The 25,618-nt window shown below is 45.2% G+C and overlaps 1 protein-coding gene across 1 annotated transcript; it reads left to right on the top strand.

The window, feature by feature from the left end:
- Positions 1-1,086: 1,086 nt before the first annotated feature.
- LARP6 (La ribonucleoprotein 6, translational regulator) lies at positions 1,087-23,508 on the top strand. Its single transcript, XM_061430231.1, has 3 exons — positions 1,087-1,356; positions 16,553-16,763; positions 21,950-23,508. Exons 1-3 carry the CDS (start codon positions 1,157-1,159, stop codon positions 23,015-23,017), a joined length of 1,479 nt encoding a protein of 492 aa, XP_061286215.1. The 5' UTR covers positions 1,087-1,156; the 3' UTR covers positions 23,018-23,508.
- The last annotated feature ends 2,110 nt before the right edge of the window (positions 23,509-25,618 follow it).

Genomic DNA, 25,618 nt, shown 5'->3' with positions numbered 1-25,618 from the left:
GGCACCCCACTCCAGTACTGTTGCCTGGAAAATCCCATGGATGGAGGAGCCTGGTAGGCTGCAGTCCATGGGGTCGCTAAGAGTCAGACACAACTAAGCGACTTCACTTTCACTTTCCACTTTCATGCGTTGGAGAAGGAAATGGCAACCCACTCCAGTGTTCTTCCCTGGAGAATCCCAGGGAGGGGGGAGCCTGGTGGGCTGCCGTCTATGCGGTCGCACAGAGTCGGACACGACTGAAGCGACTTAGCAGCAGCAGCAGCATGGCCCCGTCCCTAGATTCTGGGTCACAATTGAAGGGTTGAGATAAAATTCAATATAAGCTAAAGGTGGAAAAGTGGCAGGGTTTCGACCATACTGGCATTTCAATAGCTTCATTTATTCATTCAACAAATATTTGGATGCTTACTAGCTATGTGCAGGGCATATTCTAAGAGGCATATATAGGGCAGTGGATTTCAAACTTTAGTGAATTTCAACGTCACTTGGAGGGCTTGGTAAAACACAAAATTCTGAATCATGCTGATAGCTTCCTAATCAGGTAAAGCTCAAGCTGTTAGTCTGGGGACCACACTCCGGGCACCACTGCACCGGAGCACCGCCAGAGCCAAATCCCTGACTTCACAGGACGCACAGTATAGGGTGGTTATGCCAAAGAGACCTAAGGTGGAGACTTCAGTCGTCTGTGCGAGGCAGACGGGGAGACGCGCAGGAAGCACAGAAGCCCCTTAAGCTCCTCTCTGTGCCTGCCACCCTCAGATTCATCCACAAACTGTGAAGTCAGATGTGCCGCGCCGCTCCCCTCCTCCGGGCAGCCTGGAAAGGAGCGGGCGGGAGGAGGGAGCCCCGGCACGTCCTCGCGGGCTTGGGCCGCGCAAGCCGCTGGCGCGCACTGTGAGGATCGGGGGTCGGGGGATCGGTCCCGGACAGCCCCCTGCGGGAAGACAGCAGAGAGGGCCTTCCCCTTGCGCGGCCCCGCCTGCGCGGGCGCACGGGGTGGTGGCTGCAGCGCGGGGCGGGGCGCCGCGACCCCCGTCCTTCCCGGGGCGAGCGCTCGCGCCGCCCCCGCCCCTCGTCGCATTAGCCGCCGCCCGGCTGGCTCGGCCTCGCGGCGCGGGGATCCGGCCGCGCCGCAGTCCCGGCCGGCCCGCGAGCCATGGCCCAGCCCGGCGAGGAGACTCTGCCAGGGCCCGAGACCGCGGTGCAGATCCGCGTCGCCATCCAGGAGGCCGAGGACGTGGAGGAGCCGGAGGACGAGGAGGAGGGGGCGGAGGCGCGGGGCGCCGGGGACCCGGCTCGGTACCTCAGTCCGGGCTGGGGCAGCGCCAGCGAGGAGGAGCCGAGCCGCGGGCACAGGTAGGCGCGGCCCGGGCCGGGTTGGTAGCCGCCGACCCCGAGTCCTGGTCGAACCCGTTGGGGGGCCACAACTCCGCGGGCACGGCGGGTCGTCGGCCCCGCCGCCCGGGCGCTGCCCCGGGCCGTCCCGCGGAGTCGGAAGCGGCTCTGGGCGGTAGTCGGTGCCCGGGTCCGCAGTCCGGGAATCCTACCAAGCCTCCCGGGGCTGGCGACGGGGATCTGAGGGGCCTGGACGTGGGCATACTCTGGGACCCGGGGTAAGTCCTTCCTGGGCCAGCCTCGCCATCTTCTCTCCGGAGGAGACTCTGCTTGCCTGCTGAATTCAACCAAAGACCCTCCAAAGAAGCCTAACCCAGCCCAGCCTTCACTTCCGGAGCCGCCCCGCCTCCCCAGGAGAGTGGTCCCACGTAGCCTTCACTGGCACCATTGCCCTGTGTGCTTCTCGGTCCGAATGGGGCTGGGGCGTGGGGGGCAGGCCAGGCAGAGTTGACACTTGCTGCTGGGAGATCCGAGGACAGTTGATTTCATGATGTAGAGAGCTCACGTGCCCCGATTTGGGATCAGTTCAGGGCATGCTGCTTCATCCTGCCCTGCTGGGGGATTCCCGTTTTCATTCACCTTCTACAGATTTCTGAGCTTGCATCATCATCTTGCTGCCTTGGCGTGGGGTTCCTGGGTAATGGGTGGTCAGTCTAGCGCAAGAAACCACCTGTCTAACCTCACCTCTGGGCCCTCATCTCTATTATCAGCCAGAGACCTTAGTTTTGCCTCCACTAACACCCAGGCCTTTCAGGACTGTGGTTTTTCTAACTGCTGTTGACAGGAGATGCGGTATGGAGCATCCATAGAAATGAGGGTAGGGCAGTGCTACAACTTGTAAATTCTGGGAAATTCCACGAGGCACTTCTTAAGAGCCCTCTTTCTTCAGGGACTCAGTGCACACACTTTGAGCTGTCAGAGCTCTGCAGCATTATTCCCTGGCAGGGAGAATACTCAAGGGTTTGAGGATACAGGGGCCAGAACTATTCCCTTTCACAACCTGATGTTTTCCTAGTGGAAGAGATCTGGGTTTAAGGACCCAGAGTATTCTAGGAGGAAAGTCCAGCCCAGCAGTTTAGTGCAGGAAAGCTGGGCCATAGCAGATGACACAAGAGATTAGTACATAATATCAGTACTTTACTGTAAGGTCTGATTTAATCATTCACTCAGCTCTGTCCTTTTTTTTTTTTTTTTTTTCCTATTTTTTGATTGCAGCATGAGAGAGCATAGTTCCCTGAGCTGGGGTTGAACCTGGGCCCCCTGCAGTGAAAGTGCAGAGTCCTAACCACTGGACCACCATGGACGTCCCCATGCTGAGTATTGAGAGTATAAAAATAATGAGTCACTGACATCTCACAGTCTTAAAAAGGCAGCTACCTAGTCAAAATAATTTCAGAGTTTGTGTCAAATAACCCAGAGTGACTTATTCTGCTGCCTTTATTTGCCTATGACTGTGGCAAAGAGCTGTTACATATCCTGGGGACTACACGTTGAGACTGTACCATTAGCAGGGATCAAAGCCGTCCTTATTTCCCTAGGGAGCCCTAGGAGAACATGGGCCCCCCTTCTTTCAGGGGGCAGGGGCTTCTTATCCTCACCCCTAACGCTTTCCCTCCAGAGCCATCCTCTCTCCCAGCTCCAGGGCTGGAGTGTCGTGGAGTATTCAGCCTGAACCCTCCTGCTGCCCGCTGGCATAGAGTTGACCCCAGATAATCCCTGGGGCTCTTCAGGGTGGTGGAGCTGACAGAGCCCAGCCGGCAAACACCCAGAGCACAAGGAGAGTGCAGCCAAGAATAGGAACCATGCTGTCCCCTGTTTGGGCCAGCCTGGCACAGCAGCCGCCACCGCCCTTTATGAATACTTCTGGACTCCCAGAGCCTGCAGGAGAAAGCCCAGGTTCCTAAACCCACTCCTTGAGGTGGGCATCCACCCATATCATCCCTCAACCCATTGCTTCCTTCCCTGCCTGTTTTAACAATTCCTGCTCCCCAGTGCTGAGCCCCTCCAGAGCCCTGAACACGGGGTGCTGTTCTGTGTCCATCTGTCTTTGCACTCCCACCTCTGATCCCTCTGATTAATTTCTAGTCACCTTAAAACTTTGCATCATCCCCACCATCCTCAGTCCCTACCCCAAAGCCGAGTTTGTGTTTTCTTCTTTGTGTTGTTTAATACTCTGTACACACCACGGTGCTAATTTTGTCTCCCTTGTAAGAATATGAGCTCCATGAATTCAGGAACCACATTGACCTTGTTATCACTGTATCCTTAGCTCCCCAGCACAGCACCTGGCACCTCGTGGGTGCTCTGTATATATCTGTTGGATGAATGTCTCTCTCATCACAGTCACTCCAGGAAGTTGAAATAGTTGTGTGTTTCTCCTCTTCTAGACAGTGAGGTCTTTGAAAGTAGCAACTTTGTCTTAATCTTCTTCATATCCCCAGTACCTAGCCCAGTTCCTGACTTATCCCTGGGGAACAGGGGAAAAATGGAATTAAGGAAAAATCTTTATAACCTCCAAATGTTCACTAGTCTTACCCCTCACCTTGCTTACTAAAAAAGTGTCTTTTCTCTTATTCTCACCTTTTTAACCTAAAAAAATCAGACATAAATGTGAAAGAGAAATAATGTGAACATTTGTATATCTACCATCTAAATTAAACAGTTGTTAGTATTTTGCCATATTTATTTGATGGATATATAATGTGTGATTTTTCCCTAAACTATTTGGAAGTATGTTGTACACAAGATTTATCCCCTAAGTACTTCATTTTGTAGCTTTTAATAATGACATTTTCCTATAAAATCATGATACTGCTATTGCAACTAAGAAAATTAACCATTTCTGTTGTTATTCAGTCCCTCAGTCATGTCTGACTCTTTGAGACCCCATGGACTGCAGCATACCAGGCTTCCCTGTCCTTCCTGTCCTTCACTATTTTCCGGTGCTTGCTCAAACTCGTGTCCATTGAGTCGGTGATGCCGTCCAACCATCTCATCCTCTGTCGCCCCCTTCTCCTCCTTCCCTTAATCTTTCCCAGCACCAAGATCTTTTCCATTGAGTTGGCTCTTTGCATCAGGTGGCCAAAGTACTGGAGCTTCAGCTTCATAACTACCTAATATAATCCCTAAAATAATCTGATAGCCAAGTTCTATATTCAGGTTTTCCCTGATTGTCCCACATTACATTTTACAGCTGCTCTTTTCCTCTTCAAACCAGAACACAAGCCAGATCAAAACAGTCGCCTATTATCTCTCTTTAGAATCTTTCAATCTAGAGCATCCCCACTTTTTAAAATGGTTTCCTAGTTTAGAAATGAGAGCCCAGATGTCTTGATGAATGTTTCACTCTTTGAACTGGTCTGGTTATGTTCTCATCCTCTAGCTTAACTTGCTCCTTTGTACCACGCGTTTCCCATGAGCTCAAGTTAGTGCTAAAGGACTGGTTAGATTCAGTTAAACATTTTGGCAAGAACAATTTGTGGGCATTGCCATGAACTTGTCCTATGACCACAGGCAGCATCCAGCATTTGTGATGCTAAACGACTTCTTAATTAAGGTGATCCCTCCATTGTGATTGACAACATCTGGGCTTCTTGTGGATTTTCTTTGACTTTTCACCTAATGCTGTTAGCATCCACGGATGATCGATGCTTACTTACTTGAGTCAGTTCATTGGAAATTACACATTGATGATTTTCTCATTTTATTATTCTTGGTACATTTATTAGCTGACGTTCTTATGTAAAATAGAGCTCTCCCTGATCATCTGGGATTGAACAAGTGTTCCTTTTAAAGAGGCAAGCAGATGGGGAGGTGGGAGGGAGGTTCAAGAGGAAGGGCACATATACTTATGGCTGATTTGTGTTGTTGTGTGGCAGAAACCAGCACAACATTTTAAAGCAATTATCCTACAATTAAACAAAAAAAAGAGGCAAGCAGAAACGAGCACTTCCTTTCCTTTTCCCCCTCAGTTTATTTTCTCCCCTCATTTATTTAAAGTTTATTTAAGTTTATTTTTATTTTCTTTCAGTTTTGTTGAGATATAATCGACTACAGCATTGTATAAGGTGTACAAAATAATGGTTTGACTTGCTTACATCGTGAAATGATTAGCCCAGTAAGTGTAGTGAATATCCATCATCTCATGTAGATACAAAATTAAAGAAATAGAAAATAATTTTTTCCTTGTGATGAGAACTCTGAGGCTTTACTTTCTGAACATGTTTCATATGTAACCTACAGCAGTGTTAGTTATATTTATCATGTTGTGCATTGGATCTCTCGTACTTACTTATCTTATAACTGGAAGTTTGTTATCTTTTGACCACCTTCATCCAATTCCCCCTTCTCTCACCCGTCCTCTGCCCCTGGTAACCACAAGTCTAATTCCTTTTTCTGACTTTGTTAGCTTGTTTGTGAGGTATAATTAACCTCCAACACTATGTTATTTCCTGTTACACAGTGATTGTAGTGATTCAATGCTTCTGAACAGTTCAAAATGATCACCCCTTAAGTCTAGTTACCATCTCTCACCAAACAAAGATATTACATAATTAGTAACTATATTCCCCATGCTGGACATCTCATACCCGTGACTCATTTATTTTGCAGCTGAAAGTTTGCACCTCTTCATCTCCCTCACCCATTTCTCTCCTTCTCTGCCCCCTCCCCTGCAACCATCAGTTTGTTCCCTGAATCTGTTCTGTTCTGTCTGTTCACTTGTTTTTTAGCTTCTGCATATAAGTGAAATCATACAGCGTGTGTCATTCTGGGTCTGACTTATTTCATTCAGCATAATACCCTCTAGTTCCATTCATGTTGCAAACGAGGAGATTTTATTCTTTTTTTTTTTTTTAATGATTGAAATTCCTGTGTGTGTGTGTGTATGTATTCCTCATCTTCTTTATCTGTTCATCTGTTTATGGATACTTAGGTTGCTTCCATATCTTGGCTATTTTAAATTATGCTGTAGTGAACATAGGGGTGGATATATCTTTTATAATTAATATTTTCATTTTCTTCAAATAAATAGGAGTAGAATTCCTAGATCATATGGTAGTTCTATTTTTATTTTTTGAGAACTCTCCATCTTGTTTTCCATAGTGGTGGCACCAACTTACATTCCCATCAGCAGTGCATGAGGGTTCCTTTTTCTGCATATCCTTGCCAACACTTGTTATTTGTTGTCTTTTTGATAATAGCCATTATGACAGCTGTTAGGTAATATCTCATTGTGGCTTTGATTTGTATGTCCCTGTAGTGATACTGAGCATTTTTTAATGTGCCTGTTGGCCATCTCTGTGTCTTCTTTGCTTTCTGATACTAGATAGTCTAGGCTTAATTTATACTTTTGTCATGATATGTATCCATTTTCACAGGAATCCCTGTTTTTTCAAATACTAGGTGGGAGGTATTTAGAACCCAAGGCCTGGAATTAAAAGTGCTAATCTCTACTGGGGCATCATTGCTTTCAAGTCCTTTCAATAGAGCTAGGAAATATATTTTTAACAAATAAGATTATATTGATAATTCCAATTCAGATTTAACATTTCAGGGTTTTTGCTTTATTTAGTTTTTTTAATACTGAAAATCTGATTCTTGGTAACATTACATTTACTTATTTGCATTGTCTTACAGTATGTAAAAATGATTTAAAATATAATACTAAATATCAGTATGAATAATAAAACCACTGAGCATACCTGCCCTTCATTTAACAAACAAAAACATCTAGGTTTCTTTCTCTCTGTGATGTTTCAGGGCCATTGCACAAGGCTGTCTTTTCCCTTGTTCTGGGTGATGCTAATAGAAGCATTTATTAATGCCAATTGTGGGCCAGGGTTGTCGCTATGTACCTTGTATACATTATCTCTGCTCCACACCACAAACCATTATTTAGATGTGGAGAGACATTCACTTGCTATACTTTTCCTAGGCCCTAGGAAATATGCCAGAACACCATAGCAGAAGACAGGATTGCAGAGGAAGGAAGGTCCTGATCTCTGTAATACGTATGTAGGAACCCATGGACCAGCCATACATAGCATGGAGCCCTTCCATCTCCAGTGGATCTTCCCAACCCAAGGATCAAACCTTGGTCTCCCACATTGCAGGCAGATTCTTTACCATCTGAGCCCCCAGGGTTGTTCCTCCAAATAATTTACAAATGTAATAAATATTTCACCACTGGTCTGTGCAGCCCAGTCATCTATTTAAAATGTATCCTTTATTTCTATGCTTTGTTTCCATTTCTAGCAGGTTTACAGTCATGATATAATAACTGATCACCACTCCCAGTTTATAATGTTTTATTTAAAGCAAAACAATAACATAAGCATAAAACTTTTTCACAGTGAAACCCACTAATGACATACTCACTAGAAACCATACTTTATCTCTAAAGGAATCCTGATAAGTGATTTGCCCATACAAAAACAATTCATCTTACCTCGGTGATGCTTTTTAAGTTTCTGCTATGTGCAAGACTCTGGGTAGAATGAAAAAAATCAATATGAATCCTACCATCCCAGAACTTAGAACTCAGGACACTAATATATGCACACAAGTATCTCTAATACAAGTAGACACAAGTACTTGGAGAAGTTGAAATCATTTTCTTCCTGGAAGAGTTGCATTTGAGATGGATCTTGATGTGTGGCTCGGATTCAGACCTGAGAGAGAGGGGTATTCACGGAGATGAGGGCTGCATGCACAAAGGCATAGAGTCCAGAAACCTTGTGCTATTTACAGGGAACTATAAGTCTTTTATTTGCTTCAAAGGATCTGCATGAAAGTAGACAGAAGTAAATTTGGAAGCTGGTTATAGCCAGACTCCAAGTGCATCTGAATAAAGAGCTAAGGATTTGTGCTTTTATTTAATAAGAAATAGAAAAATTATTAGTATTAATGCAGAGCAGTGGTATTTTATAGCTGGTCTTGAAAACGTATAATAAAACACAAAATAGAAGAGACTGTAGCCCAAAATACAACAGGAGGTGGTGGGAGCCTAGAAAGGCTGTTGTGGGGAAGTATGCAGAGGATGCAACAGTGAAAAGGGATGCTGATATCTGAGAGATAATTGAAATTCTTCCTTTAGAACAGTTGCCCAGTCTCTCTGCTTGTCAGTGAAAGATAGCAAGCAACATGCCCTTTTACTTCCCAGGGAAAAAGAAACCGGATAATTTTCTAAAGGAATTGAATGAACTACCTGGTGATCTAGGGCTGCTAAGATAGAGCTGGCACCTGTTTTAAGGCTCCTACTTAATGATTCCCTTCCTGCTCACTCTGAAGCAATGTCTGCCATTTGGCATGCCCCACCCACATATGTAGAGCCACCTAAGGTAGAAAAGGGATAGGAGCATACAGCGAGAGGAGCCTGCACACCTTAGACCTTCATTCTTCAAAATGAATAGCTATGGAACCATAGATCCATACTCCTTATATATGGACTTCTTTCCAAGGACTTCCCTGGTGGCTCAGACAGTAAAGCATCTGTCTACAATGTGAGAGACCTGGGTTCGATCCCTGGGTTGGGAAGATTCCCTGGAGAAGGAAATGGCAACCCACTCCAGTACTCTTGCCTTGAAAATCCCATGGACGGAGGAGCTTGGTGCAGGCTACTATCCATGAGGTCACAAAGAGTCGGGAACCAACTGAGCGACTTCACTTTTTTCAAGGTGTACAGTATGGAAAGGGAGAACAAGGAGTCATTTTACAGTGGAGTCACCTGACAAATATGTCAACCAGGTGGTCAGGGTCAGCATCCACAATAATCAGTCATGTTGACAGTATTACCATATGACATGATAAGAATGGACATTTACATCTGTGGCCCTCTTCCCAAAAATTCATGTCTCTGGTCTAAGCATGAGAAAAATATCAGACAAATCTGAATTGAGGGACATTCTACAATATACCTGACCAGTACTCCTCAACATTGTCAAGGACATCAAAAGCAAGGAACGTCTGAGAAAGTGTCATAGCCAAGAGAAAAGAGTCCCAGTGATTAAATGTAGTATGGGATGAAATCTTGAAACAGAAAAAGGATATCAGGTGAAAACTAAGGAAATTTGAATAAAGTGTGGACTTTAATAATAATGTATCAATACTAGTTCATCAATGGTACCATGCTAATGCAAGATAATAAGAGGAGACTTCTGGTGTTGCATATATGGGACTTCTATGCTATTTTCACAAGTTCTCTAAACTCTAATCTAAAACTATTCTAAAGTAAGTTAATTTAGAAAAACCTTTTAGCAGAAAAAGATGACTTGTTTACCTGTCATGTGAAGGAAATCAATGACATGAAAATTAAATGGGAAAACTGACCCCAGAGGATATAGAGGCAACACTGTTGAAACAAAGGAGACTGTTAAAAATTACATATACTCCAGTTAGTGCCCTGGGAGAATTTAAGATATTGTATCCATGAAACAGCAACAGGACCGTGTGTAAAATAGTGAATGGGAAACCGCTGTGTAGCACAGGCAGCTCAGCTCGGTGCTCTGAGATGACCTGCAAGGGTGAGCTGGGGAGAGGATGGGAGGGAAGCCCCAGAGGGAGGGGATGTGTGTTTACATATGGCTGATTCACCTTGTTGTACAGCAGAAACCAGCACAACATTGTAAAGCAATTATACTCCAATTTAAAAAAGAGAAATAAAATAAGACATACATGTAAAAACAGGATGCTCTTAAAGACGAACAGCCTGAAGAAATAAAAAAATTTTTTAAAGACTAGATAATTACTGAAATTTTAAAATTTACTGGAAAAGGTTAGAAAATAATGTCAAGGAAATCTCTTAGCATGTCTTGGATTTACATTCAAAGACAAAATATGAGTGAAAATAATAGATGTGGAGGATCAACACAAGTAGTCAACCAACTAACAGTATTTTAAGAAAAGAAGTGTAATCTTAGCAAATGCCTTCTCCCTGTGGTGACCAGTGTTTATGTAGTCATAATATTAATAATAACCTACAACTGACTGACTTTTAAGTGTTTACTAACTATAGACAAAGAATGAAATAGTAGTTCTGGAAGAGACAATAAATATTAAGAACTATGATGCTGGGAAATAAAGGCACATCTGATAAAATTTGGGAAGTTGGAAATGTAAGAAGAGATGAAGGACAAGGAGAGATAATAATATGCACATTGTATGTTATGAGGAACTGAGAAATATTTTTTAATGTTGGTGGAATAAGAAACAGAATTTTAAATATATTATTTAAAAACACAGGGAAGGCTAATAGAAAAAAACAAAAATAGCATAAAATTTAAAAGTTGGAAGAGGAGGCTTTCACCCCCTGAAATCATTTTGTATAATAGGATGTGAACAGAGAACTTTGGAAATTGCCGAGTGGTATGTAGAGCTGTGAACTTTAGTTCAGTTCAGTTCAGTCACTCAGTCGTGTCCGACTCTTTGCGACCCCATGAATCGCAGCACGCCAGGCCTCCCTGTCCATCACCAACTCCCAGAATTCACTCAGACTCACATCCATCGAGTCAGTGATACCATCCAGCCATCTCATCCTGTGTCGTCCCCTTCTCCTCCTGCCCCCAATCCCTCCCAGCATCAGAGTCTTTTCCAATGAGTCAACTTTTCGCATGAGGTAGCCAAAGTACTGGAGTTTCAGCTTTAGCATCATTCCTTCCAAAGAAATCCCAGGGCTGATCTCTTTCAGAATGGACTGGTTGGATCTCCTTGCAGTCCAAGGGACTCTCAAGAGTCTTCTCCAACACCACAGTGCAAAAGCATCAATTCTTCGGTGCTCAGCTTTCTTCATAGTCCAACTCTCACATCCATACATGACCACTGGAAAAACCATAGCCTTGACTAGGTGGACCTTTGTTGGCAAAGTAATGTCTCTGCTTTTCAATATGCTATTTCGGTTGGTCATAACTTTTCTTCCAAGGAGTAAGCGTCTTTTAACTTCATGCTGCAGTCATCATCTGCAGTGATTTTGGAGCCCAGAAAAATAAAGTCTAGAGAACTATAAGGATCTCCTATAGAAATTAAATGGTTGAACAGAGGTTGCATCTAGGAAGGGGTGGAGTGGGAGATTGTTGCTCTCTCTCCAGGTTCTCTACTATTTTAATTTTTTCTATATATATGTATTACTTTAATTTTAAGAATTATTTTTTATAAGCTATTAATAGGGTCCAAGGGAAAAGTAATGAGAACAGTTGGAATGAAAAAGAGAGAACAGATGGGAGACACTGCAGAATAAAATCAACACTTGATAACGACTCAATTTGGGGGCAAAAGAGGAGGCTGAAAAATGCATTTTAGGTTTTGAGTCTAAGCACAGAGAAGAGAGTATAGGGAAAGTGGTGGAACAATTTGGGAGGAAAGATATGTGGCTATTACAGGATCGTTGCACAATGATTAAAAAGTTGCCAATGTTCGTATATAAAGACTATAAACTTCTTTAATGTTTGTGAAGGATACATGGTCTTTTGTGTTCAAAGGCTGTCACAAGAACCAGGAAATAGTGCAGCAGGCTCCCATATTTAAACTAGGCCTTCCTGCTCTTCCATGATTCCCCTTGGGAGATGCACAGTTGCTCCTGACAGCACCCATGCAGAGGGAGGGGTCCTCTGAGTACAAGCAGCTCACCTCTGCACTCATACAGGGATTTTTTTTATTGCCTTCCAGTACTGCCCACCTGCTCTGGAATTTCTGGTTATTTGCTCACCAGGTGCAAATAACCTAGGAGTCACCTCCCAATACATTATGGATTATCTACTGAGAGACTGTATGAAAATAAGATGAGCTGCCCATGTAGAATGTCTCCTGGTGAGCAGACCTAGGCTCAGTCCTACCCAAGGCTGAGTTCTGCAGAAGGTGACAGTTTGATTCTGGATATATTGATATTGAAGCAATATCAGCCTATCCACACGGAAACATCCGGCCAGCAGTTGGGAATTGATGAGTGGACTTGAGTGAGAGCAGGATGGAGGGGTGGGAGGAGAGGCAGACTTGAATCAGATGAACCAACCAGCAGCTTAAGTGTGGAGATTGCCAGGGAATAAAGAACCCAAGGAAAGATTCTTGGGGAATACCTGCATTTAGAAATGGGAGGAGAAAGATAAACCTGAAAGGGCAGTCAAATGGGGAGAAAAACTAGAAAAGAACAACTCATGTAAGTCCAGAGGGAGACTGTCAAGAAGAAGATGACCAACTGTTTCCCATCCTATAGCTGGGGGTGGGAGACTAAGATGGAGAAAAGGCACCCAGGTAGAGCGAATGAATTTTTTGGTGGACGTCCAGACATGCAGATAAGCTTGAGGAAGGCCTGGGCAATCTGACTGGATGAATTTTATTTTCTCAGTCAAGCTGGAGGTAGAATCATCTGCAGAGAATAAAGTCTTCCCATGGGAATAGCAACCTTGGGAAGAATGGGAAGATCTAGCATAGGCACTGAAGAAACGGAGAAGGCACATCATCTTCCTTCCGTTATGTTTTGTTTGCTGTGTTTTATTTGATTAGTGATAGCATCAACTGCTCTGGTTTGGGAGTAGGACTTCTTGGTCTGTGGGTCCTTCCGATGGTCTGGTCACCTCTGATATTAGCCATTTGTCATAACTTTGGTCATTTTGCTCATACCCCTGAGTCCACCCAAAACTCTTTGCTGGTCATTATCGCACATATCACCACATTCCCTGCTAGTTATTGTCACTCTTGTCAGCTGGGCCTAGAATTTCGTGTGCATTTGTAGTTATTTTACCTTGTATATTCAGCCTCTATTTTTTTTTTTAATTTTTTTAAAATTTTATTTTATTTAACTTTACAACATTGTATTGGTTTTGCCATATATCAACATGAATCTGCCACAGGCATACATGTGTTCCCCATCCTGAACCCTTCTCCCTCCTCCCTCCGCATACCATCCCTCTGCATCGTCCCAGTGCACCAGCCCCAAGCATCCAGTATCGTGCATCGAACCTGGACTGGCAACTCGTTTCATATATGATATTATACATATTTCAATGCCATTCTCCCAAATCATCCCACCCTCTCCCTCTCCCACAGAGTCCAAAAGACTGTTCTATACATCAGTGTCTCTTTTGCTGTCTCGTATATAGGGTTATTGTTACCATCTTTTTAAATTCCATATATATGCGTTAGTATACTGTATTGGTGTTTTTCTTTCTGGCTTACTTCACTCTGTATAATAGGCTCCAGTTTCATCCACCTCATTAGAACTGATTCAAATGTATTCTTTTTAATGGCTGAGTAATACTCCATTGTGTATATGTACCACAGCTTTCTTTATCCATTCATCTGCTGATGGACATCTAGGTTGCTCTATTTTAACTATTGTCTAGGGCAATAGACACTTTCTCTAAAATGAAAATTTATCTTTCCATCTTGCATTACCTTTTTCATTTCATTGTCCCACTGATATTTTTCCTGTGGCATGTTTTGAAGACCTCTTTTCTCAGTATAGTTTACTATCCTAGGATTTGGCTGTAAGTAGGAGAAAACCCAACTAACAAGTGAATTAAACAGAATTTTATCTTTCTCTTATAATAATAGTTCTGCAAGTAGTTAGTTGTATCAGTTGGTTCAGTAACTTGGTAATGTCAGAAAACCAATAATGAAAATAAACCAGACCAAGCTGATTCTCTTAGCCTTTTCCTTATGGTAGTAAAATTGCTGCTATTGCTCCAGCCATTACATCCACACTCAAAACAGATAAAAGGTGAAAGGACAAGGCCAAGAGATGTTCACTGATATGTTATTGGCCATAACGTGACCAATGGCTGCCATGTGTAAGAGAGACGGGAAAGTGAGCATTTAGTTTTCATAGCCTCCACAGTAAAGGAGGGTAAGTGAGAAAGAGTTTGCTGTTAAACGTCAGGTGAGTCAGACTGGTGTCTGCCACAGGTGCCCTTTAGGACTTCTGAAACATTCAGCTTATTTGTTTAAGTTGCACTTGACCTGTTGTCTCTAATGGGCTGCCTTAATGTATGCCCCTAGTTTATCATCACATTTTTAAAAAGCCTTTCTAAAAAACATACTCTTAAAATTAGTCTCTCTGTTGTTTTTTTTTTTTCTTTACAAATGTACACATTTGTCTTGTGACATCAGTAAGGTATTTTAAAAAACCACTTCCAAACTATCTACAGGCAAATAAATAAAACACTTCATTTTAAAAATCAACCAATGTCTGTATTTTATGCTAAATATAATTTCTGGATTTGAAAAATTAAGGTAGATTTATTTAGTTTTTTCCTCTCCTGCCAGAATATTTGATTTTTGTTCTCATTTTGACTCTTACACAATTGCTTTTTTTTTTTTTTTAAGGTTGTGAGCCAGTGAAAATTTTACTGAAGTTGAAGGACCTATGTGTATGAGTCTTTTTTGACTATCACCTGTCACATTCATAGATTCTTTTACTTTACGAACCTCATTTTTAATTGGTTCATTGTTTATATGAACTCTCTAATTCCTTTTGGAGAAGGAAATGGCAACGCACTCCAGCATTCTTGCCTGGAAATCCCATGGACAGAGGAACCTTGCAGGCTACAGTCCACGGGGTCACAAAGAGTCGGACACGACTGAGCGACTGAGCACGCATGCACCCACCAAGCCCTTTGGGGAGCCTGGCAAGTTCTCCCAACACACTGGAAGTGCCTTGAGTGCTTTAGAAAGAGTAGGATCATTTAGGGGATTAGGTGTGTGCCTCCATCCCAAGAGATGCTCTCTGCTCAGAACATGTTGACAGAAGTCCTGGGTCTGATGTCCTAGACATCAAAGTCCTAGACATCAAACTGCCACAAAGGAGAGCAGTTCTTTTTCTTTTCTCTGGAAGTAATTTTAACCAGTCCTTTGTATTGAATTATAAATACAGCCTTTATATAATACATAATTTGGTAATTAAATATACAAAAGAGAACTCACTTTTGATAACTTCTAATAATGGTATCAACTATGATGTGGATAACCAGAAATTCCTTAAAATATTATGAAGATTTTGTAGTCTCTTCATGAAATATTGGCCTTCTTAAAAAAGCTTTGCCCCAGTACTTCTTTGCCTAGTCCTCCTGTCCTAATATTCTGGGAGAGAGGGAGAGGAAGTGTGTCCAGGTGGAGCTGCTGGGGAAAGGGATTCATTCAGAGGGGCCCCAGTGAATGAGATTGTTTCCAGATTCCATGCAGTGTCCCAACATAATATGGAAGGTATCATCTGAGCTGACTTTGGAGACAGAAAATTTGAGTTTTAATCCTTTATCTGGCACTTATGAATGAATAAATGAATGTATCACTTACTGAGCTGTCAGGGTGTTCATAGATCTTTCCACAAATTAATTAATCTTCATACAGCCCTATTAAGAAAGTGATAATCGTGAATCCCGATTTACAGCTAGTAAGTACTGAGGTGTGGCAGTGGAGTTCTTGCCTAAGTTGACTCAGCTAATAAATGTTGGTGCCAGGATTCAAACTCAGGCAGCCTAACTCTAGAACCCCAGGGCTCTTAGTCACTCTGCTGAACAGTCTTGTAGAAATAGGGATTTGTGGGGTGGAGTGGGGAGGGAAGAATAAGCAGGGTGTATGAAAAGCATGCTGTCAACGGCAGAGCAACATAACTGTTAATAGACGGTTAAACAAAAACTTGATTTCTTAGCTAGTTAGGGGCAAACTGTCCCCTTGTGGTCATGTGATTCTCACCTCTGAGGAGTCCAGTTCAGATACGAGCCATTACAGTTTCCTGCAGCCGCTCTAACAAAGAGCCACAAACTGCGTGGTTTAGAACGGCAGAGGTGTATTGCTTCAGAGTTCTGGAGGCTGGCAGTCCAAGATCAAAATGTCAGCAGGGGCTCGCTACCTCTTGAGGTGCTGGGAAGGGTCTGTGCAGGCCTGTCCCCTAACTTCTGGTGGTTTGCTGGCAATCTTAAGACACTCCTCGACTTGTGCCACACCTCCCTAACCTCTGCCTTCATTCATCCTCACAGGGTACTCTCCCTACTCTGAGTGGAATAGGGCCCACCCCCAACTCTAGTATGATCTCATCCTTTCATTACACTTGCAAGACGTTTTTCCCAAATATCATCACACTCTGACACATCGGGGGTTGAGACTTCCACATATGAAACTTGGGGAGATTAGAGTTCAACCCCTAACACTTCATGTCCCCTCTGGTTCTCAGTGGCGCCACGACAAGTGGGGGTGAGAATGAGCGTGATGACCTGGAGCAGGGGTGGCAGCCGCCGGACGAGGAGTTAATCAAGAAGCTGGTGGACCAGATCGAATTCTACTTTTCTGATGAAAACCTGGAGAAAGACGCCTTCCTGCTCAAGCACGTGAGGAGGAACAAGCTGGGATATGTGAGTGTCAAGCTACTCACCTCCTTCAAAAAGGTGAGGCTTCATTCTCAGAAGCTGCTCTGAGGATTTCAGGGGTGCTGTGGGTTGTGGTTCTAAATATTTTTTACCCCCTTGAAACCTGATAACTAACAACTTTTTATTTCCTCTGAGGCCTGAAAAAGAGGGGAAAAATGATCCAAAGAAGGAATTTAGGATCATTATTAAGAATGTCCTCCCAGAAACTACCCTGGTGGTCCAGTGGTTAAGAATCTGCCTTCCATTACAGGGGACACAGGTTCAATTCCTGGTTGGGCAACTCAGATCCCACATGCCACTGGGCAACTGAGCCTGTGCTCTGCAACTAAGATCCTACACAACCAAATAAATAAATGAAAAGAATGTCCTCCTACACCATTGAAAGGGTCCTGGGTATCGAGATAAATCTCAGCTGGTAGCAGTTATGACATGACATTCCTTGTCTTAGCAAAGTTTAAACACTCTTGCTGGGCAAGTGGGTGGCCGGGAGCATGCTTTGCCAGGACAGGGGGGCTCAGAGGCCTTGAGAGACACCTACCAGGCCTTGTCATTGTTCAGTCGCTAAGTTTGTCTGACTCTTTGCAACCCTGTGGACTGCAGCATGCCAGGCTTCCCTGTCCTTCACTGTTTCCTGGAGGTTGCACAAGTTCGTATCCATTGAGTCGGTGATGCTATCTAACCATCTCATCCTCTGCCTCCCCCTTCTCCTTTTGCCTTCAGTCTTTCCCAGCATCAGGGTCTTTTCCAATGACTTGCCTCTTCGTATCAGGTGGCCAAAGTATTGGAGCTTCAGCTACCAGGCCTAGAAATACATGAAATCTAAGCTTTTCATTTGTGGAATTGAGTAAATAAGAGGTTCAGGTTCAGGAAGGCCCATCTCAGTCTGGGAGATGGGCCTTCTCCAAGACTTCAGCCACCTTTGCTGTGTAATGCCAACATCCTCATCTATTTCTCTGCTGTATAGATCCAGCAACTGGGTTGTACCTTTCCTACTTGTTGATGAGGTGACAGGCCAGTTGGAGTAAGAACTCGGTGTCTCCCTTGGGGGAAGTGTATTTACTAGAATGGTAAAGCCCATGTGGCCTGTTGCATAATGGGATGTGTAACGAGTGGGTCCCAGCCTATGCTGCTGGTGTACTTGGTTAGAGAGCCCTGGAGGGCGCTTTCCTCCCAGAGTTCTTCTCTGCCTTGCCTGTTAGAATTCTCTGCCCTCTTCTCTCGATCTCCTTCCTTTATTCATTCACCAAACATATTTATTCTATATGCTGAGTGCTGTGTTAGTCATAGGATATACAGAATGAATATGGCATTCTCCATGCCCTGGCAAAGTCCAGTAAGAGAGAGAAACCAGCGAAGGATCACAATATGACCATCAATAGATCACATCAAGAGATCGCCACCAATGTAATCACAATAGACCATCAACCTGCAACAGAAAAGAACAAAGTACTGTTCGGAGCTAATTGATCAAAACAGCTAACCCTGCGTGGAAGATTGAGAAGCCTTCCCAGAATTGGTGACATTGAAATAGGATCTTGGAGGATGAGTAGGAGTTTTCAAGGTAGAGGAGAAGGGAAGGGGCATTTCAGGCTATGAAGGACAGCCCACTCTGCCTCCTCACAGTACTTCTGCCACCAGGTGTAAAGGAGGTTTCCCCACACCAACCAATTCTGCAACACCAGCTGGATCTCCTGTGGTCTGACTCAGTTCTGGCACCATCTACCTGGAGATGGCATCAGGTCCCACAGATTAAGGATTCTGTACCCCTCTTCAGGTGCCAATCACAAGTAGCACATCCTTAGAATCTACAACTTCTGTCCAACCCGGCTACAAATCAGAGGTTCTAATGACCCTTTGGCTTTGATTATTTGCTACAACAGCGCACAGAACTTAGGAAAAAGCTTAATTACATTTACCAGTTTATTAAAGAATAAGGTAAAGGATACAGATGAACCTCCAGATGCAGAGACACATAGGGCAGGGTCTGGGAGGGTCCTGAGTGTAGGAGCTTCTGTCCCCATGGAATTGGGCTGTGACACCCTCCTGGCAGGTTGGATGTGTTCACCAGCCTAGAATCTCTCCAAACCCTGCGTGTTTGGACTTTTTTTTTGGGCCTTCATCAAGTCGTCATGATCAGTTATAACTGCAGTTCCTGCCCCTCTCCCCTCTCTGGAGAATGGCAGGCTGGGCTGAAAGCTCCAAGCTTCAAATCATGACTGGTCTTTCTGGTAACCAGCCCTGCCCCATCCAAGAGCCCACCCAGAGTCACCTTATTAGAACAAAAGATGCTCCTGTGGTTGTTTAGTCACTGAGTCACTTCCGCCCCTTTTGGGACCCAATGGACTGTAGCCAGGCTCCTCTATCCATGGGATTTCCCAGGCAAGAACACTGGAGTGGGTTGCCATTTCCTTCTCCAGGGGATCTTCCTGACCCAGGGATCGAACCCAAGTCTCCTGCATTGCATGTGGATTCTTTATCACTGCATCCTCTGGAAAGCTGCTTCTTGTGCTCTTATCACTCAGAAAAGTTACAAAGGTCTTAGGAACTCAGTGCTAATACCAGGGATGAAGACCAAATAAATATATTTCTTAGTGTAAATCACAGTATCACACATGCCCAGAGAACAGTGAGCAAGCCCTCACATGGAAGGTGTTTGTGGGGGACCCCAGTGGAATCATCCTGTACCTTCCTTTTTTTCCTCCACAGGGACTTTTAAAGTGAGCCTAATTTTGTTTCATGCTTCCCATGTAGCTCAGTCAGGAAAGAATCTGTCTGCAATGCAGAAGACCTGTGTTCAATTCCTGGGTTGGGTAGATCCCCTGGAGAAGGACGTGGCTACTCACTCCAGTATTCTTGCCGGGAGAATCCCAAAGACAGAGGACCCTGGCAGGCTACAGTCCATGGGGTCGCAAGAGTCGGACACAACTTAGCGACGCACTTGACTTGTATTTTGTTTCACTTTTAAGCTGCCACTTAACTGGATCTGTTTAGGAGCGTTCTCCTCTGTTGAAAACTGGCTGCAGAATAGACACAGACTCTCCAACAGCTCCAAAATAATAGCAAAGACCTTTTTCATTCTAAAAGATTTCCTGCTAATCATAATAGGAAGCATATATAATAAAGGTAGGGACTTCCTACAAAGAAGGCGATGGCACCCCACTCCAATAGTCTTGGCTGGAAAATCCCATGGACAGAGGAGCCTGGAAGGCTGCAGTCCATGGGGTCACTAAGGGTCGGACACGACTGAGCGACTTCACTTTGACTTTTCACTTTCATGCATTGGAGAAGGAAATGGCAACCCACTCCACTGTTCTTGCCTGGAGAATCCCAGGGACAGGGGAGCCTGGTGGGCTGCCGTCTATGGGGTCGCACAGAGTCAGACACGACTGAAGCGATGCAGCAGCAGCAGCAGCAGCAGCAGCGGCTTCCCAGGTGGCACTAGTGGTAAAGAACCCACCTACCAATGCAGGAGACGTAAGAAATGCAGATTCGATCCCTGGGTCGGAAAGATCCCCTGGAGGAGGGCATGGCAACCCACTCCAGTATTCTTGTCTGGAGAATCGCATGGACAGAGGAGCCTGGTAGGCTATGGTCCATAGGGTCGCAAAGAGTCAGACATGACTGAAGCAACTTAACCTGCCAAGCGTTACAAAGGTAACTAACAGGGCAATCACAGAGCTTCACAAAGTTTTACCAAGCTCTAGTAACTGTACAAAGATGGCAGCTGCCTGGCTCCTCTTCCCAGATTATACCTGGACACTCCTTCTCCAGGCTTACAGACCCAGGCTTGGGATGCTTGGTCCTAACTGAAGTTTTCTAGTGGCCCTGACTCCTGGCTTTGAGCAGCAGGTGCTGGGTCCTGCTTCTCTCTGGATTGGGCATGGTCTTCCGGCAGCTTCTCCAGCCCTCTAAAGCCAGGTTGCCTTGGCCTCCCCCAACACTCCTTGTCTTCACCTCTCTCCTGAGTTCTCCCTCCCTGACCAGCAACAGACAAGGCTCCCCTATGTTTCACCCTACAGGGCCACTGTGTGGGTGTCCCATGACCCAGAACTGTCCCTTGGTCATTTTCTTCACGTTTTCTGGGTCCCTCATTGACTCTGTCCACCTGAAGTCCACCCTTTTGCCTGGATCTGCTTCTCTCTGCCCTTGGCTCATGCTACCGTGATCAGCCCTGAGTCTGTCTGTAGGTGACACGTGATTCCCGAATCCCAAGCCCCAGTCTGGCCATTTCACCCAGAGGCCACAGGACAGTAGACAGTGCCCGCTCCACAGGAGCTTGGCAGTACCAGTTCCCACACCTGCCCTGTTTGGGAGCCCTCCCTTCTTCGTTCCGGGAAGTTTCTGTTTGAGTCAGGGTGCCTCTGCCCACTGTCTGCACTGGCTCAGGTTACCCACCCCACCCGCCTCCGCTGGTTCTTTGGGATGACTCATTCTCCATGGCATTCCCTTTCCCGGAAGTGGGCCTCTCGAAAATTACTGTTTTACAGTATAAATATAGCTTCCCTGGGCTGTAGCATTGATACACACAATTTCCACTAAAAGAAGAGGAGTGAGGGAGATATTGAAAGATCTTTTGGCACCTTCTGTGTATTAAATGCAGAAATATCACTTCAGAGAAGGATTCGAATGTTAAAATCTCCAGATCCTGTCAAAATGGTAGCATGTAATATTTGAAATATGGATACCACATAATATTTATTGAATACTCTGTGAGCTGGACACTGCCCTAAGTTTTATATAAATGTGTATCTGGGTGTAGATATGTATATATTTCTCTATTCATTTAATTCTTATGACAGTTCTCTGAGGTAGGCAATATTAATATCTCCATTTTACAAATGAGAAAGTTGGGGTACTGAGAGACTGAATTAGTCTTCAGGTCTTACTGCCAGCCAGAGGTGGACCTTGGAATTTTGTATCCAATAGACTTGTTTTGGATTTAACCTCTCCACCTGCACAGAATAGAATATTTCCATCACCTCAGAAAGGTCTGTTGGGCATCAGTGCTCTAAACCATCCCACCTTGTTCATAATTATAGAGAGTGTGTTCGTTCACTCACTAGGTTTTTGAGTGCCTGCACACACCAGGTATGATTCCAGATCCTGGTGTTACGGGGGTAGGGAAAGGAGGGAGGGCGATTATAGAGGGCGCCAAGAGGACAAGGACAATAGGTACCATTTCCAATTTGCTCTGTGTTCTTCAGGTGAAACACCTTACCCGGGACTGGAGAACCACAGCTCACGCCTTAAAGTACTCAGTGACCCTGGAGTTGAACGAGGACCACCGCAAGGTGAGGAGGACCACCCCTGTCCCACTCTTCCCCAACGAGAACCTCCCCAGCAAGATGCTCCTGGTCTATGACCTCTACCTGTCCCCCAAGCTGTGGGCCCTGGCCACCCCCCAGAAGAATGGAAGGGTTCAGGAGAAGGTGATGGAACACCTGCTCAAGCTCTTCGGGACCTTCGGAGTCATCTCGTCAGTGCGAATGCTCAAACCCGGGCGAGAGCTGCCCCCTGATATCCGCAGGATCAGCAACCGGTACAGCCAAGTGGGGACCCAAGAGTGTGCCATTGTGGAGTTCGAGGAGGTGGAAGCAGCCATCAAAGCCCACGAGTTCATGATCACAGAGTCTCAGGGCAGGGAAAGCATGAAAGCTATCCTGATTGGCATGAAGCCACCCAAAAAGAAACCATCCAAAGAGAAGAATCAGGACGAAGAACCCACCTCGAGCATCCACCTGAATAAGTCCCTCAACAGGAGAGTCGAGGAGCTGCAGTACATGGGGGACGAGTCTTCCGCCAACAGCTCCTCCGACCCTGAGAGTAATCCGACATCCCCTATGGCTGGCCGGCGACATGCCGTTTCCAACAAGCTCAGCCCTTCCAGCCACCAGAATCTCTTTCTGAGCCCCAATGCCTCCCCGTGCTCCAGTCCTTGGAGCAGCCCCTTGGCTCAGCGCAAAGGGGTCTCCAGAAAATCCCCACTGGCCGAAGAAGGCAGGCCGAACACAAGCGCCAGTCCTGAGATCGTCCGCAAATGCGCGGACTACTCCTCGGACAGCAGCGTCACTCCCTCTGGCAGCCCCTGGGTTCGCAGGCGCCGTCAAGCCGAGATGGGGCCGCAGGAGAAGAGCCCTCGAGCGAGTCCCTTGCTCTCTCGGAAGATGCAGACTGCAGATGGGCTACCTGTGGGGGTACTGAGGTTGCCCAGAGGCCCTGACAACACCAGAGGGTTCCATGGTGGACACGAGAGGAGCAGGGCCTGTGTATAAATACCTTCTAATTTTAATACCAGCTCCACTGAACATCGCCTTTGTTTTCAAGGTTCTGACAAATACCTGGCATGACATTGAAAGAAATTAATGTCCCCTTGGAAAGATTTTGTATACCTGTAGACCTCTTAATTTATATATTTGTAATATATATGAATTGCCTGGTATGCTCTGGTTTTAAGACCATCTTCTAGTTCAGAACACCCATTCCTCCCAGCATGACCATTATTTTGATAATACCCAACTTGTGTGAATGGCTCTGCAGGGCTTTGGGACAGAGGCTGCCCAGAGAGGGCCTGGCAGTGGGTCTCTTCTTCGGGGCAGGATTCTTCTCTCCAGTGACTGAGCTGTCCTCAGTTGGCCACGCAAGGGCTTCCTGAATGCCCAAAGGAGTTCTGTTGTACAACCGCAACGAATTAAGCCAGTAGCATGGTGTTTTATATGACCAAATGTATGTTTCCTGTCAAGTGAATAAATAATAAAACACCTAACGGGGAGTGCTGGCTCTGAACCCATAGACTGTGCCTAATGTGCATCTGACAAGGTGTCGGTGGTGTCATGAGGCTCCAAGGAGCTTAACAGAGACACATTTCCTGAATGTGCCCCAGGGCTCTCCTTGGGGCTCCTAGCAGCCTGAGAGGTCAGCGGAGTTTTTGCAGATGTTGTTCAGTCTCTGTTGTGCCCGACTCTTTGTCACCTTATGGACTGCAGCACCCTATCCCAAGCTTCCCTATCCTTCACCGTCTCCCGGAGCTTGGTCAAACTCATGTCCTTTGAGTCAATGATGCCATCCAACCATCTCATCCTCTGTCACCCCCTTCTCCTCCTGTCCTCAATCTTTCCCAGCATCAGGGTCTTTTCCAATGAGTCAGCTCTTCGCATCAGGTGGCCAAAGTATTGGAGCTATCAGTCCTTCCAATGACTATTCAGGGTAGACCACCACAATCTCTCATCACAATGAATTGTACCCAACAAAGGCAGCTTAGTATAGGCCAAATTCTCTAGATGTGGTGCCCAGACCAGCAGCATTGACGTCATCTGGGAACTTGTTAAGAATGCAAATTCTCAGGCTCTACCTCAGGCTGACTGAATCAAAAACTCTGGGAGAAGCAACTATACACCAGTAAAAAAAACTTTTTAAGATGGTACACACTTTCAGCTATAAGATACATAAGTCCCGGGGATGCAATGTCCAGTCTGGTAACTGTAGTTAGTAATACCCTGTTGTATATTTGAAAGTTGTTAAGACTGTAGTAGTAGGATCAGAGCCATATTTCCTTCGTAGGAATAAAACCCATTTTTAATTTCAGAAGTGAAAGAAAAAACCCCATGAAATCCCTGGAAGAAGGGCTTGTAATCTGAATTTTAGCAAGCCCTCCAGGTGACTCTGATCCACACTAGAATTTTAAGAGTGACTGGCATAGACAGTGGTTGTGGGACTTGAGGTCAGACAGTCTGACCCCCATATTCCCAGCTAACTAGTTCTGTGACGTTGAGACTTACTCGCCCCTCCTCAGTTCATAATATCCCTATGAAGTGCTTTGCCTTGATGTCAGTGTCTTGAGATGGTGGTCCTCCATTGATGTTAGCTCGTTTTCAATGGAAGCTGCCACAGTGTAGCAGAAAGAGTGTTGTGCTAGATTCCAGTGTTGGCTAATCCACTTGCTATTGGGGGTATTTTAGGCAAGTCATCCTTAATGAAATTTGTCAACAACTATTGAACAGCGATTGGATGCCAGGGACTATGCCAAGAGCTTTCCATGCTTTATCTCATGTAACCCTCCCAACCACCACACAAGAAAGATTCACATGTTATTTCTATTTCCTACTGGAAGAAACAAGCTCTGTGTGGGTAACTAACTTGTCCAAGGTTTAAGGACTAGATGATTGGCGGAGCTGGCTTGAAGCTAGCAGTCTGGCTGTGGAGCCCACACTCTTCACTACCAGATGGGACTCAGCATGTGGGACCTCACCATCCACATCCTAAAAAGAAGCAACCACAAAGGGAGCTAACATGTATTCAGCACCTCCTATGGGCTAGGCAGGCTTCCCAGATGGCACAGTCGTAAAAGAATCTGCCTGCCAATGAAGGAGACGCAAAAGACACGGGTTCAGTCCCTGGGTTGCAAACAGCAACCCACTCCAGTAGTCTTGCCTGGATAATGTCATGGATAGAGAAGCCTGGTGGGCTACAGACCATGGGGTTGCAAAGTCAGACACGACTGAAGCGACTGAGCACAGCACAGCATGTGCTGGGCGTTTAGCTAGACACATCCTTTCATTTATCCTCTGTGTCTCCATGAAGAATTATTATACAGTTTTACTCATGAAGCTGCTATGGCAGGATAATACCTCAGGCCACTGTGAAAATGGAGAAAGTGTATTCTTAATTACACAGCTCAATGCAAATTAGCAGGTGATTGTTATCTGGCTAGTAAGATGATGTGTCCCTAAATTTCCAGAAGAATTCCTATTAACTGGTAAATGCCTCCAGGAATTACTCAGATTTGCTGTTTCCACCACTACAACTGAGGTCGCCCAAGACTCATATCTGGAGCTCAGGCCCCCAGGCCTTCTGGACAGTGCCACACCGGGTCCTGC

Source organism: Bos javanicus, chromosome 10 (genome assembly GCF_032452875.1).
Source record: "Bos javanicus breed banteng chromosome 10, ARS-OSU_banteng_1.0, whole genome shotgun sequence".
Lineage (NCBI taxonomy): Eukaryota > Metazoa > Chordata > Mammalia > Artiodactyla > Bovidae > Bos > Bos javanicus.
This window is presented reverse-complemented; position numbering and strand designations above follow the sequence as displayed.

What these genes read in the sequence shown, in the direction of transcription:
- LARP6 (XM_061430231.1), top strand. Translation starts at nt 1,157, where the DNA reads ATGGCCCAGCCCGGCGAGGAGACTCTGCCAGGGCCCGAGACCGCGGTG. An exon ending in GAGCCGAGCCGCGGGCACAG is followed by an intron (nt 1,357 to 16,552) that starts GTAGGCGCGGCC and finishes TCTGGTTCTCAG; the next exon opens with TGGCGCCACGACAAGTGGGG. An exon ending in TACTCACCTCCTTCAAAAAG is followed by an intron (nt 16,764 to 21,949) that starts GTGAGGCTTCAT and finishes TGTGTTCTTCAG; the next exon opens with GTGAAACACCTTACCCGGGA.